This window comes from Ziziphus jujuba, chromosome 6, assembly GCF_031755915.1.
Source record: "Ziziphus jujuba cultivar Dongzao chromosome 6, ASM3175591v1".
In the NCBI taxonomy this organism is placed as follows: Eukaryota; Viridiplantae; Streptophyta; class Magnoliopsida; order Rosales; family Rhamnaceae; genus Ziziphus; species Ziziphus jujuba.
The window spans coordinates 9,249,082-9,264,594 of NC_083384.1; the positions used below are offsets into that span (position 1 = coordinate 9,249,082).

At 33.6% G+C, this 15,513-nt stretch overlaps 4 protein-coding genes across 5 annotated transcripts; 1 reads left to right on the forward strand and 3 right to left on the reverse strand.

The window, feature by feature from the left end:
• Nucleotides 1-300: 300 nt before the first annotated feature.
• Nucleotides 301-2,336, reverse strand: LOC107431002 (uncharacterized). The gene is made up of 2 exons (XM_016041881.4): nt 2,079-2,336; nt 301-1,136 (listed from the first exon to the last, which is right to left on the reverse strand). Exons 1-2 carry the CDS (start codon nt 2,213-2,215, stop codon nt 539-541), a joined length of 735 nt encoding a protein of 244 aa, XP_015897367.3. The 5' UTR covers nt 2,216-2,336; the 3' UTR covers nt 301-538.
• Nucleotides 2,337-3,419: 1,083 nt separating this feature from the next.
• LOC107431003 (uncharacterized) lies at nt 3,420-5,577 on the forward strand. Its single transcript, XM_016041882.4, has 4 exons — nt 3,420-3,909; nt 4,608-4,703; nt 4,797-4,845; nt 5,295-5,577. The coding sequence occupies exons 1-4, from the start codon at nt 3,556-3,558 to the stop codon at nt 5,381-5,383; spliced, it is 588 nt and encodes a 195-aa protein (XP_015897368.3). The 5' UTR covers nt 3,420-3,555; the 3' UTR covers nt 5,384-5,577.
• Nucleotides 5,578-5,818: 241 nt separating this feature from the next.
• Nucleotides 5,819-7,778, reverse strand: LOC107431001 (small ribosomal subunit protein uS11m). Its single transcript, XM_016041880.4, has 2 exons — nt 7,508-7,778; nt 5,819-6,736 (listed from the first exon to the last, which is right to left on the reverse strand). The coding sequence occupies exons 1-2, from the start codon at nt 7,641-7,643 to the stop codon at nt 6,087-6,089; spliced, it is 786 nt and encodes a 261-aa protein (XP_015897366.3). The 5' UTR covers nt 7,644-7,778; the 3' UTR covers nt 5,819-6,086.
• A 1,112-nt stretch (nt 7,779-8,890) lies between these two features.
• On the reverse strand, nt 8,891-15,066 carry LOC107431000 (probable polyamine transporter At1g31830). 2 transcript variants are annotated; one of them, XM_060818208.1, is made up of 2 exons: nt 14,535-15,066; nt 8,891-10,665 (listed from the first exon to the last, which is right to left on the reverse strand). In XM_060818208.1, the coding sequence occupies exons 1-2, from the start codon at nt 14,721-14,723 to the stop codon at nt 9,208-9,210; spliced, it is 1,647 nt and encodes a 548-aa protein (XP_060674191.1). In that variant the 5' UTR covers nt 14,724-15,066; the 3' UTR covers nt 8,891-9,207. The 2 variants fall into 2 exon arrangements, with proteins under 2 accessions (XP_060674191.1, XP_015897365.1); XM_016041879.4 differs by lacking the exon at nt 14,535-15,066 and adding an exon at nt 11,225-11,605.
• Between the last annotated feature and the right edge of the window lie 447 nt (nt 15,067-15,513).

Consider the following 15,513-nt stretch of genomic DNA (forward strand, 5'->3'; position numbering starts at 1 on the left):
GGTTTATGTTATAACTATGTTTTCTCCGTCTGTAAATTAGAAAAAGCAAAACCAATTAATTAGTAAAATGATAATTCCAAAGGAAAACTTTTTCTTTTGGCTAAACCTAAGGAAAAGTTTATATCAGTTTTGTTCACCCCTAAGAACATTAAAGTGCGGGCGACTTTTATTGCAAATAAAAAACAAAAATAAGTACTGCAACTTTTAGTTTTAGCCACCATATGGACCAAATTTTCTTGATTGTTCAGCGGAAATGACGATGATGTCCAGAAAAATAAATGATTAGCAACGAATCACAAGTAGATATTCAATCCAAGTCAGTATACCATAATGCCTACAAGAAAGTATACATAGAGAGATTGCGGTAAGAATTGTTAGGAGGTAAACCGGTGAAGATCAAAGGAAAAAAAAAAAAAATGTTGGTAGATAATACACCGTACCCTGGTGAATCCTACGACAACAAAGCAGTGAAAGTGTGCTGACAAGTTAAATATAGCATTAAGGTCCTAACCAAGTTCCACTATACTTGAAAAAGTGTTTATTCTTCATCATTTGTGTCATCTGCACTAAACAAATGATTAAGAACAACCTTTTTCTTTTTGGATTGTGGTGAGGCTTGCTTAACATCATCATCTTCATCAACCTTCCTCTTCAAACCTCCATCCTGTTCATCATGTGCATCTTCAGCAGTTTCACTATCAGAAGTCTTCTCTTTCTGCGGTGGCGGCTTTGGATCAGATTCTTCAGCTTTCTGTTTGTCATTCTGACCTCCCTTCTTTGGTAACCTTTCACATTCTTCTAAACATGAACGGATCTCTTCGTTACTGGCAAAATCAAACGGGGTCTTCCCTGCTTTTGTCTTTGAACTAAGACTCGCACCTTTCCTCACCAAGTACTTGACAAGTTCTTTGTGTGACCCTTGAACTGCGTAATGTAATGGAGTCAGGCCCTTCCGTGTGAAAGCTTTGATGGATGCCCCGGATGAAATTAGAATTCGAACAACTTCTAAATGTCCCTTCTGTGCAGCAAAGTGCATCGCACTCATGTCATCCATGGCAGCGGCACCAACATCAGCTTTGTGTTTGCAGAGATAACTTACAATCTCTGCTTGTCCAGACCATGCTGCTAAATGTAGTCTATCGTTGCAATTCATTGTCAAAGAAACAAAGTCCATATGCTTAAATGGTAATGAAAAGAAGCTTCAAATAGAAGGCGACAAGAAACAGCAAAACTAAGAAATCCAAGCAAAATATATGCGTGAAAATTTTAAATAAGCTAAAGAACAAAACTCCATCAAACCAAAAAGCTTTCAAGTCTCGAACTTTCGTTACTGAAAGCTAACTTTAATAGAGATAATAAATTTCTCCTCCAATTATGGAAAGAGTTAAAAGTTCAATTAATGAATTTCATCAAGTGGCTTCAAAGATTTACAGATTCAACCTACTCCAAAGTCAGTTACTATAACACCGTAGTGCTATGCTTAGGTTTCTTGTAAATTCCAAAGAGCTTAACTTTCTAATATATTATCTTCCAAAAAACAATCAAATATGGCATTGAAAACGCCAAAATTATCAAAAGGCTTCCAATGGAAATCTAACACAAAGACAGACTCTGACTAGACGAAGTTCACAGTTTGCTTAGTGTATAAGTGGCTACAAGCAGATTATGATAATCCCAAAGAAAATGACAAATTTAAGTGAAAAGGTATTCGAGCATAAAGCTTTAAGAAGCTCCATATATTTTCATACCAACCCGTCAATAAAAATAATTTTACTGAATGGAAAATACGAACTGGGTGTTACAGAATTTCCACCTAACCATCGAAATTTTCGCTAAGATAAAAGGGAAGAAGAAAATGGAAGATTGGGGAAGACCCATCTGGCCATCTCCAAGTTTGGGGATGATTTTTTTTTTTTTTTCTTTAATAGAATTTGTGCGTATGAGTTGTTTCATGTATCATATAGTGAAGCAATTGCAGAAATTTAACAAATGATTTTCCAAAACATTTTCTAGGGGAACAAACAGACCACACCTGAAAAAACAGAAAACGAGGGAAAAATAAATATAAAGAAGGATACGGAGTTCTAGAGTGCTTATCTCTAGAATTGACGGCCAAAGGGTCAGAGCTGAGGATTGACTGAACCGCACCCAGGTCACCGGACCTTGCCGCTCCGTGAAGATCTTGACCCGCCCCTGCTTTCTGAGGATTTCCCATTACTTTCTCTCCGGTTCGCTGCACCTTCCCGGACCTAACGGATTTTGTATTCTGCAGACGGACTTTAGGACGGCACTCAGCTAGATTTTGCTCTCTTATTACACTTTTTTTTTTTTTTTTTTGCAATTGCTTTTCCTTTAAATTATTTTCTTCGTTATGTATTTTATTTTTTTTAATGAAAAAAAAACAAAATTAAATTGATAAAATGTCAAATTTTATTAGTAAAATTAGAAAAATATATATTAGTGTCTTGTTCATCGGTTCAAATTGATTTAATTTGAAAAAAATAAATAAATCTAATTAATTCAATTATTAATGGTTTTGTTTTTTTAATCCAAATTGAATTAATTCATATATAAAATCCAATCCAATTAGCAATCCGATGATTGATTTTGGATTTAGACTTTTTATTTTAAATTTTGAATAGTAATTTGGACTTTTTATTATATAAAACATATATTTTTTATTTTGTGAATAGATTGTTTTAAAAAATATAATAATTCATAAAAATATAAAAATATTAAAATAAAAAACATTAGTTAAAATTTAATAATACCAATACATCAACTTTCAAGCTGTTACAACAACAAAAATTGAATATATAAATAATAATATAAAATTAAAATATATATGATTTTATTATATTTTATAATTAATTAGTTTGGTTTAAAACGATTTAATCGATGTTTTATTAAAAAAAAATAAAACTGAATTAATAATAAGATTTTAATTTAGAAACCAATTTAATTCAGTGACATTGGAAAAATCAATCCAAGCAAATAAATTGGATTGGATACAATTGGTCTATTATTTATACACCGTTCTTTCCTATAATAACATTTAAGGCATTAAAGTGTTTGGAATCAAAATTTCATTATTTTTTAGATTAATACATTTAATTTATCTAGATTAATACATTTAATTATTTCAATCTTCTTTCTCCTCCTTTTTTTTTTATTTTTATTTTTTAGTGAATCTTCTCTTTCTTTTTCAATCCTACAAACTTTGTCGATTATGGATAAATTTTTTTTTTTATTATTTGCAAATAATTTGAAATTAAAAAAAGAAATATAACTCTTAAATTAATTTATCTACTACTCAATTTTATCAATGCATAATTAAAATATTATTTTCGAGACAGATTTTTTTTTTTTTTAAGTAAAAAATTATTAAACGGTTGAGTTGGTTCAAGAAATTTGAAAAAGCGGTGACATTTTCAAAAAAAATTCTTGGGGAACTGAGTATAAGGAAAATTGACCCGCCAAGCTACATAATATCCCGTTTTACGAACTTGGCTCTCTGGCTGCAAGAATTTGAAGGGGAGAGAGAGAGAGAGAGAGATGAAGAACAAAGGATGTCGAACTCGCGGTAGTAGGACTTCAGCGGCGAAGCTTCTTGAAACTCCGTCGCCGGAGAAATCTCCGAAATCTCCGAAATCAGCCATCCTCACCGATAGCAGCAGCAAGCGTAGTAGGAAGAAAACCATAGCCATTGGCACTACTTCCTCCTCTGCTGCTCTCTTCGAATCGCCTTCTCATTCTCATTTTCCTCCCAAAACCTTCGCCTCCATCTCTGATCTCAAGCAAATGGCCTCATCTCGCCTTGACGATCTCAAGCGTCACGTTGATCACTCTCACTCTCAGATCGTCAAGGATCTTGATGCTTTCCACACTCGCCTCCATAAGCGCTTCAAGGTTCCTCTCTCTCTCTCTCTCTCTCGCTCTCCCCCCCCCCCCCCCCCTCCAACTTTGATCGTTATTCCCTGTTTGGTTTTCTAGCAAAACAGAGACAGTGATACAAACAATTAGAACGTCTATCAAATCTTTTTACTCTATACTAAAGAATTTTGATAATCGGAATGTCTTTACGATTTAAATGTTTTTGGCTCATTCAAACCGATTGGCTTGCTTGCTGTATGATTGTTCATTCTTCGAATGACAAGAACTTTGTAGATAGTTTTTAATTTTAATTTTTGTTTCGTTATGCTACATCTGATGACTGTTAGAACGATTAACTATGTGATTCGGTTAGATTTCAATGAATATCTCTGAATTAGCCTTCAATTTTTGGATATGTGGATTCTGGTTGAATTAATTCGATTTTTTACTGTAAAGGCAAAATAAGATAGTTCTGAATAGTTCCTAATTTCTTTGTATTCGTTTATTTATGTATTTAATTTTTTGGCTTATACGACGGCTTTGATTCTTATTACAATTCCTTTTTTCATATGTATGAGACGTAATTTGCTACATCAAATTTTTTGCCTAGTAAGGAGCACTTGAGTGCAGTAATTAATTTAGATTATAGTTTTAACCAACTGCGAGAAGCTACTAGCCTAGAAGCAGCTAATTTCCTAATTACTTGGCTTTGTATTTGATTACCAATCCACTAGATTCAGAATGAAGCATGCCAAAAAGTGTCGGACGAAGCAGAGAAAGAACACAAGAAGATATCTGAACGGATTTCTCAAAGTCAAGAAGCAATAATGGTAACATCCTTGGCTATCAAAAACTAGTAAAGTTTTGTTTGCAAAATTTTCTTGTTAATTTGAAAGTGCGACTTACTGGTTATTGTTCCACAGAGTTCATATGTAGAGTTCATGGCAGATGTACAGGCCAACGCATCCATTGGTATGTTTTCCGACTATGTTATTATGAAAACTTCGGGTAAAAGTTAAACTTATAGTAATGCCATTTGGTCTAACCAATCCCTCCTTTTGCACGAAGATGAATGACTTATTTCGCCCCTACTTAGATAAGTTTCTTGTAGTCTGTGCTATTTGATACTAAATAGACCAGAAACCATTTTTATGTATACTCTCATTGGAAGAACACGGGGAGCACAAACATGATTAAAGAATCTGAATTTTACATGAACTATTAGAAAAACAATGGCCAAAATATACATTCCCCAAAGAGGGGAAACCAGTTTTCTTTCTCCGTGTATCTGCTTTTTTGTGCATGTGTTATATGTAATCCTCCTCTCTCCTGTTCCATTACCAAGTACGGATAACTATCAGGATATTTACTGTATGCAGTCAGCAACTTACAAACGGTAACTTGGTTTGTTGACATTTCAGCATGCAAAACATCCATCACCAAGCTATCACAATCCTTTGAGAAAGCTATTGATGGTCTCCGAAGCCGTTATGGTGTTTCATCTTCTTAGCCATTGCTTGAACGTTCCATTCATTGACGGGAGTCCGAGGTGAATTTCCTAATTCTGAATGCCTTCAGCCATTATTTGGCCACACATTGGTTGACTAATAATATGTGAAATGCATGATATGCGTCCTGTAACCTTGGTATTATCTTGCATGTACATTCTGAGTATCAGTATTTCTATGGATGTGGGGTTTTCAACTCATTCTCTCTCCTAGTATTTGAAATATGCAACTTAGAGGTAATAGGTTGAGTCATCTAGTATGTTGTGGTATTGTTACATGCAATTATTTTCAACTTAAAAATTTTGGCTTTGTATGACTGGATGTGCTAAGATTTTAACTTAGCCAGCAACATGGTGGATCTTATATAGCTTATAAGTCATGCCTTAAAACTGAGAGATCACATTTAATTATTAACTAAAGAAGCTCCAAACAGAGTATCAAAGAATAAGAACTTAATGCAAATATCATTCAAAATATTTCCAACAATAACATTACCATAATCATAACACATTGGCACATTCAAAAAGAGCCAGGCAACCCACAATTCAACAATATCATTACATTAACATCATCATAATGGAATAATATTCAAGACAAAATCCATATCCTCTCTGCATAAGTTTATTTGACCATTGAAATGTACTTGACAAGAGCACCTCATTTGCAAGTAAACAATGCTCGATCAAACATCCAGACTACTACTATTTAGATACGGCGTTTCTTAGGGAGTCGGCAGCCATTATGGGGGCGTCTTGTTGTATCTTCAATGTATACAATTGGATTCTGGTCCCCTCGAGAATTGGTGAAGCCCTCTCTCCAGCTCATAATTGCTTGTCTTTTCTTCTTAAAATAAGTAAACCCTTTCACCTTCATTACAACTGATTTCAACCCCAGATTTCTTGCCATTCTTCCAACATGTTCTGCAGTTGCTTCTGCAGCATACCGAGATAGTTTTGCTCCACCTTTCATTTCTGGCAACATTCCGGATGATGCCCCAATTTTCTTTTTCCCCTTTGAATCTGTCACTGTGACGAATGTATTGTTTCGCATCAGCTTTATGTGGACAAAGTCTGCATTTTGCTCAACATTATATCGAGGAAGTCTTCCTCGAGATCTCATCATGTCTCTTCCATCGTCCTCTACTACACTCCTTACAAAATTCATGGATGGAGAGTTTCTTCTATTTTCAAAATCTTTCTCATTAGTTGAATGTATTGAATGTTGGAAACCTAAGGCATATGGAGGAGTGCCACTCAACCCTGAGCTACCAGAAAGTTCCCGAGCATTATCTGCAATCTTTCCTTTTGGAATTTTTTCAGAAGATTTACATACATCTAGCAAACTCTTTTGAGCACCTGTAAAACCCACACAGTTTATCACTTACGTGCTCAACCAGATATCTTCATCTATTTCTGAGTTGACTCCAAAAATTTTATTAATATCAAGCTAGTTATACTACAATTTCCATACATAAAAACTTAACAAAATTATGGATAATTTAATCAATGTCGAAAACTCTGTCGTATTATGACAGAGGGAACACAATATTTGGTTTAAGAAACCAACAACTATGCAACTACTCCTCATTTTGTATTAATTATTAAGATTTTTTTTCTTAATTTCTTTTTTTAATATTTAAAAAGGGGCAATTAAATAAAGTACAAATAAAGATGATAGATTAAAGAAATTTAGATTGTTGTTGGGTCTCAGACATAAGTCCATAAATAGATCAGAGCAGTAGAAATCCGTCCTCAAGGTCTCAAGAACAGTTATAATCCTCAGATAAATATTCTGCAGTGAAACCTATTTATAATTGAACTAAACAGAAGTGGAAGAGAAACAAGTACATCTACCAAACGAATACTCAAACACTACAGCCAAAAATGATTTAAGCAGAAGATAAACAAACATATTTACCAAAATAATACCCGAAAAGGTAAACAGAAAAATTCTTCTTCTGTTCAAACTAATATCACAAATTGGTATTCAAATTTCATTCCGTCAACAAAGCCAAAAAAGAAAAAAAAATGGCTAGGTTTTCCATTTTCACATATAGGTAGAAGCTATAGAAAAGAAATCCGAGAGCAACAATTTTCGAACACAAAACTAAATGAAGTTGGACTTGCCTGGAAATCCACCATATATCGCCGGCATCCAAGAGAAGGACCTGGAAAGAGTTTGCTGAATGTGGCAGCGAGCGAGAGAGATCAGGGAAGAAGAAGACGAACAAGAATGACGAACGCAGAAGAGAGAAGAATACATCGCTGCCAGTTTCGGCTTCACATTCACTTTACCTGCTCCCGTAGGGTTTTTCCGAGGCTTGCTTTCGTTTGTGTATGCACTCTGCTTCGTGCGGTTGGGGGCCCTTAGAAAGGTCTGGGATAGGCTTGCTTGTTTATGTTACTAATTTTTATTTTTATTTAATTTTTTTTCCCTTTTTAGTTTTTAAAATAAGAATATATAAATTAATATGATTTATCATAAAAATAGTATTAGCAAGAATCAATTTTAGTTATAAGGAAATTTTATTCTTTTGGAATATTATCAATGATAATTAATAACCAATCGAAAATAGTATGATTTTCAGTTAACCATATAAGTATTTTTGTATAAGAATGAACATGGATAACACTGGTTTGGAAAATCGCAAACATAATCAATATATCAGATCCATACTCGAAAGCTTAAATTATTTTTATTCTGATTATCGCGTTTAGACTTTTGGATTTAGAGTAACATATTATACAGTATCGCAGTAGAGATACGTATTAGCCAAATCATGAATTATGGTGCAGTACTAATATTTAATTACTCTATAAGTTTTACAAAAAATAAATAAATAAATAAATTTACTATTGAGTTTTTTTTTTCTTTGGTAAATATTTAATTACTATTAAGTATAAGATGATGTTCAACGTGTTTTTTAGAGTTTTGAAAAGAAAATTTTCAAGAAAAAGAAATTTTATTATTTTGAAGATGTCCTAACGGAAAAATACTTCAAAGTAATTCCAAAGTAAGTTTGCAAGTGAAATGTGAAAGATCAAGACAGGTACTCCAAAAGTTAGTAAAAGTAGGAAAGTTACCCAAAATCAGTTGCCAAGAAAAACGATGTAGGGTACATGAAAGTTCCCTTGTAACCTCGAATTATGGAAAACTTCAACCGTAGAGCACCTGTGACTCGACTACTTGTGCACATTCTTTTTTCAGTTAGATTTTCCTTTGATTTATGTTGCTTATTAGTTACATCTTGTAAGCTCCTAGCACCCCAGAAATATAATAAAATTGATTAAGAGCCAGTGAAATTAAACTTCTAACAACACTTTTTGCTACGAGAGTCCCAGGTTCGAGGTCGATCTTGACGATTGGAACAATAAGTTGTGAAATTCAAGAGCTTGTTGCTAAAACTTTTGAAATTTTAGAAAGATTCCATTTTGAAGCCAATTAGAAAATTGTTTATCTAGAATAAGAAACAAGAATACTATTGCTAAAACGTAGTTTGTTTGCAAAAATTACCACAAATGCAAAGTTCTTTTAAATTATGAAACTCTGATATACATAATCATGAAAATCACAACATTATGACCATCTGAAATGAAGATCGCAAATTAAATTTATGCATACAAGGGTGCTAATCTCCAAACACTGAACAAAACATCTAGATTTACCATCACACTTAAAACAAAGATGATAAACAGCAATGCTTTCAGGGAAGATCATAGCATACAAATTAACCATGAAAAACAGCTTGATCACCCGTAGATTTCTACAATGGCAAGAGAACAAAAACTACAGTCGATATCTTGCTTATTCATAGTTTAAGGTCTTCCTAATTGACCAGTGAGTGAGCACTCTCCTGATTTGCGCTGTGAAGATCAGAAAGGTGAGTACTGATTGAGAACTTGAGCCATTGTTTTTTCTCAACATATTTGAGACAGGGATGCATCACAAAGCCGATAATTATGGCAATAATGCTTACCACCATGACTTTGAGTGAAGAAAGAGCCAAGACAACACAAATCAAAATGGTTGGAGGGATACACATAAGAATGGCTCCAACTGTTCCAATAGGTATCTTGTAAGGCCGAGATGCAGCTGGGCGTTTTATCCTCAATTGTATAAATGCTATAAACTCCAAAAACATTCCAAAACAGTACAAGAAGTTTTCTGCAGCTACAATTTCTTGAAAGCTCAGCCAAGACAGGAGAACAACGCCAGACGCTGAGAACAGGATGCCAATCAGTGGGGTTCCATAACGTGACCTCTTTGCAAATAACTCAGGCAGCATCCCACGTTCTGCCATCCCAAGAAGTTGGAAAGAGTCACTGCTCATTTCAGCCACAAACATTCCCATATTGGACATTGCTGCAGCTGCTTGGATCCACCATCTCAACCAAACTCCCCCTACGATTTTAGCAATATCCGAGAAATACCCATCAGTCCACGAGTCACGATGGAGTGGAACAGCCCCAGTGCCTATTAAGAGAGGGAAAAAGTACCCAAGAACTACCAAGATCACAGCATATAACAAAGCCTTCGGTAGAGTTCTCTTTGGATTTTCTACCTCTCCTGCAAGTGTACTAATGGAGTCCCAATAGTTCAGATTCCAAAACAGCGTGTTTAAATACAGATTCCAGTCCACATTGTGTAGATCTACCACTAACCATCTAGCAGCCTTGTACTTCGGAATTGCCACAAACCCCATAACCACAAAAGGAAGGATCGAAAAAATACCCAAAAGAACAGCAGTCCATCCCACAATCGTTAACCCTCTATAGTTCATGTAAGTAAGAAAAGCCGTCAAAGCTAACACTGCCATAGTTCTTGGAAAACCATCAGCTAAAGCTGGGATTCCAGACTTCAAATAGTCCAGAAACAGAACAGGATACAAAGCATTATCGATAACCCCACTCAGCCATTTCATCCAACCCTGCTGAAATCCCCAAAAAGGCCCCAACGCAGACGAAACCCAAACCACATAACCTCCATTCTCAGGGAACATGGTTCCCATCTCGGCCGTAATTAATGCTTCTGGAACACTCCATATCAACGGAAAGACCAAAAACCCAAGAAGAGCTAGAAGGGGACCTGCTGCATTTACACTATCCTCAACTCCAAATGGCCCTCCAGATACCTCATAGAAGATGAGGAAGACGAGAGGGAGAACAGAGACTTTTCTGAGATTATCTCCCCTTGGGGAATGAACATCGTCAACCGACACATATTGAACACCATTGTACTCTCCCATTGCAATTGAAGCTTGCCTACTCTCTGTGCTTGTCAATTTCTACATTTGGTATCAAGTTTTGAGCATGATAAAGTTTTAGTTTTTCTCTCTTATCACATTATGAAGTGAAGTAAGCAATATCACAATCACAAAACTATCTTAACAAAATCAAGGCTACCACACACAAAGTTATGCCTACAGTAGAAAGTAATCCAGACAAAATACGACCAATTTTGGGAGGTTAATTTGTTTACAGAAACACAAGGAAAATTGTTTTATAATTCAACAAAATAACAAATGGGTATTTACCATAAGGTTGATGTACAACAAGAAATTAGAGCAACACATGCTAATCAAAGACAGAAGAAAAAGCAAAATAGATACGGAGCACTTGCAAAATGCAATAAAAATTGAAACTTGAACAAACTACAAATACAAAAAAAGCAAAACTTTTGTTTGTAAGCTAATCGTCATAGAATTGACCATATAGATCTGTCATAAGATAGCGACTATACTTTCGTTCAAGCAAATTTTAAATATCTGGAAAAGAAAAAAAAAATAAGAAAAAAATAAAATAAATAGGCGAAAGGTAGAGGAGAAGGGTTTAAAATGGACAAACCATGAAAGAACAGGGAAAATTCCAGTTGGGTTAGGTGGGTAGATAAACTCCGCCATTATAGAAGCAAAACAAAACAAAACAAAAACAAAAAGCTAAGCTCAGATATTTACACCTCTGCCCCAAACCCGAAGGACAAGTTCGGGGAACACAGAGAGAGAGAGAGAGCGGCAGCTGCAGAACACGTAGAACTCAACTAACACGCCGGAACTCGCTTTATTATTTCCTTCTAAAGCGCGTACACAGCACGCCATGAGGTTCACGCTCTTGGTATTAATTTTAAATATTCGTGATCAACAAATAATCAACTTTCTTTTATTATTTTGATAATTTATTAACTTATTATTCTTTTATTTTAAGCTCAGCCAATCTATCTAGACCCTGGATCCTCTGTTTATTTGTTTGCTTTATATGATACATTTCATTTTTAATTTTTAAGCCTAATCCCATTTTATTAATAAAAAATAAAATTATCTTACTAAAATATTATTTTGTTATTTACCAAAAAATATTATATAGTATCCAAATATAGAAAATATATATAAGATCATTTTCTTTTGGGTCAAGGAAAAAAAAAAAAAAAAAAACCTATTTCGTTAGGGATTGTATTTGAAAGTCAAGATATACCAGCAATTCAAAACTTTTATATAATGATTTATATGAGTAACTTTACAGAAACAAAACAGTCAAGATATGCCAACAATTCAAAATATAATAGTACATGAGTGACTTTACAGAAACAAAAACAACAAGAAGCAGGAAGGAAGAATATTTCAATCCAATCCTAGATGCACAGGAAAATTCTTTTGTTATGAATTACATTTGATAATGATATTTTTGAAAAGTCATTAAATTATAATCATATGATAATGCATTTAATAGGGCCATAGGGTTAGATATTCTTGGCGTGGAAATCAAGGCATACACGTCAGTAGTGGGATTGAAAAGATATGTGAAGCATGTGAGGTTCGGATTCATTTTATCTCATCTGTGAAATTGATGCGCTGTCTTTGTAATACACAGTGCACATATGGCCCTTCTGCCCGTAGAAATGGTAGCATTCATTGCAGGGATTTCCCACGTTCTATATACTCGTATATGATTGAAAATTGGAATAATAATTGATAAGTAACTTCATGAAGGAAAAAAAATAAAATAAAATAAAATAAAAACAGTGGTTTTTATAAATTTCAACAAAACAAGCATAACAAACATTTTTGTCCAAGCCAAAGTAAAATTAGAATAGCATAACTAGCCAACTTGATACTATATAACACATAGCTTCTTGAGGAAAAAGCCTAGCTATAAGGTAGTGTGTGTGTGTGTGTGTTCAAGCATTAATTTTAAGTCCGAATCATAACCAAATAAGGGAATGAAATCAGGTGCCACCTGGTTTGACCAAGCATGCTCCCACTTGTAGAGTACCAACCTTAATGAGATATGCAAAGATGTGATCTTTCTCTCATTGGAATAAGCATTATGCATTAAATAAAAATAAAATTAAGAATTATATATAGGATTGGAAGATTCAGTTTCCCTTTTCTAAGTATAAATCTAAATTTAATCCTGTAGATAAAACAAATTTTTAAATAATATAAAGGACTTCATATATAAAACTAAAGGCATGAAATCTTTTCCATATGAGATTCTTTTATTCATGAAGTTTTGAAGATATATATGCTATTCAATGTATTATTGCAATCCTTTTATTTTTATTCCTATTATCATGCAACTATGAGCATAGAATTAATGGAATCTCCATTCTCCATTGTACAAGATTGGCTTGTGCGTATATATTTCTTTTGCTAGGTTAAAAATTTGTGCGGTTCTCAATTAATCTTTTCTAATTCTACTATTTCTATTTTTTTTTTTAACGAAAAACTGAAAAGGATTTATAATAGATGATATTAATCGTGTAATTTATATATACATGTATATTTTTTATTAAAAAATCATGTGATTTATATTTTCTTACAAAATGGCTTATATGATTCCGAATTTACGACAAGATTCTGATGGTAAGGAAAAAGATTGTACTTTTTCTCTTTAATAAAAACAAAAAGATTGTTTTTTTTTTTTAAAAAAAAAAAATACAAAGATTGTACAAAACTTGAGAGAGAGAGAGAGAAAGAGAGAGAGAGAGAGAGAGAGAGAGAGAGAGAGGCTAAGGGAAGGAAAAGCCAAAATGGGCCAAGCCGTATGTTGGATTCAAGCCCAACTAACGCTTTTGAGAACAACAAAAAATCTTTTATTTTCGTATTTTAGTTTTCTTTTTCTTTTTTTTTTAATTAAAAAACAGAGCTTAAATGCAGTCAAACTTATTTATTTTAAGCTCAAAGTCTGCCCATGGACCCTACTGGCCACTCCATATCAAATCCGAAATATAACTTCAACAAGTTCAACGACTTGTAAGGTTGAACATACATTTTTCGATTCAAGATATTTCTATTTAAAAAGAATATTTTGAAATAAAGTTGTGTTTTAAACAAGAGGAGATAAAGTTTTAAAAAAAAAATATATATATATATATATATATAGAAATATTCGGTGCTAGCCTGCCCAGATTGCATTCCATAATTTGATTGAAAAATAACTAATATTCTGTTTCGCCAAAATAATGTAATGGATATTTCACATTTTTCAAAATTTTTTTTTTAATTTTTGTCATTTCATTTTAAAATATATAATTTATTTATTTATTTACTTTGTCCTTCCAATAATTTTCTTTCCGTTATAAGATTTCATGACAAGTGTCCTATCTCATTTGATAGCCACACACACACACACACACACACACACACACACACACACATATATATATATATATATATTATTGTAGAAATTTCCCTATATATAATATCGCACACAACAACGACAAAAATAATAATAGAAACAAAAAAAAGAAAAAAAAAATATTACAGGGTGTGATTCTTTATCCTCAATAATTAAAATAAGATTTATCCTTTTTTTTTTGGGTGAACAAAATAAGATTTATTCTGATATATATATATATATATATATATATTTTTGGGGTTTTTTTCTAGTGTGGCTGGTGGCCCAGGCAACCCCAACCCACCCCATAGACTCGAACCTGGCACTCACAGGCCAAGGTTGGGGATCTCTGCCACTGGAGCTCCACTGCGAGTCCAGATTTATTCTGATATGTTGATATAGTCGTCTAATACTCTTTTTATTCTTAATATTTTATTTGTTCATAAAGATATTGTGAATTTGTGAGTATGCTTCACGTCTTCATCTTCGGTACTACCGAAACACATAGAAAAAAGAGAAAAAGAGATATTGTTAAAGTCACCTGCTCAGTTTGGTCACCTCCGTCACAGTTGGTGGTAGGCAACTGGAGCTGAGTATGAGGCTTAGAAACCTCCAATTTAACAGTCCGATCACCTTCACCGATTCCACGATCTGCTACTTCAAGCCCACCTGAAACCACTCCTGAAGCACTACCATCACCACCGTCCGATGACCCACTTGTCTGAGCCATCAGGATCACCAAAAACTAGGACCAAACTAGATCACTAGCTTTTCAAGCAGAAACTCATAGAAAGACAGAGAGAGTGAAACACAGAGAGAGAGAGAGAGAGAGAGAGAGAGAGAGAGAGAGTGAAAGAGAGAGTTTGAAATGTAGAGAATAATACAAGGAAGAGAGAAAGAGCATGAGCTATCCATCTCCAAATATCTACTATTTATTTAGCAAAAACGCTAACAACGTGTGTGCTCGAAAAAAGTTGCAATCATATTGCATTTGTTCATGCCTACTTTGTGTTTGTTTTGGTGTTTTCAATTTTTTTCTTTTTTTTGTTTATGTTATTTTATTGTATTTTTTTTTAACTTCCACATTGCTTTGTTCTTCCAATCAAATATATATAAACAATTATAGCCACAATCGTGCATAATGTTATGCTTGTCCTTTTCTAAAGTACCAAACTTCTTTATTTGGAGGGCTGTCAGAGAAAAATATAAGCATACTTGTGAAAAAGTGAACTCCCAATTTTGATCAGTCTATTTTGTGTAAAAGATTTTGTTTTTCTCATTTTTGTGTGCGTGTAATATCGCTGAACAGATCCATTAGATGGTCCTCAAACGACCAAAATTGCCAAAAGTGACATTATTTTTTCTTTTTTCTTTCATTTTTCTTCATGAGTTAATAAAACAATTGAGTGTTTAGAAACGATGAACTCTTAAAGTCTACTTTGAAGTCTTATCTCTCATCTATATTTTTCAATGCTTTAAATAAAATAGTCCAAGGAAAAAATCTCATAACAGGATGTTGA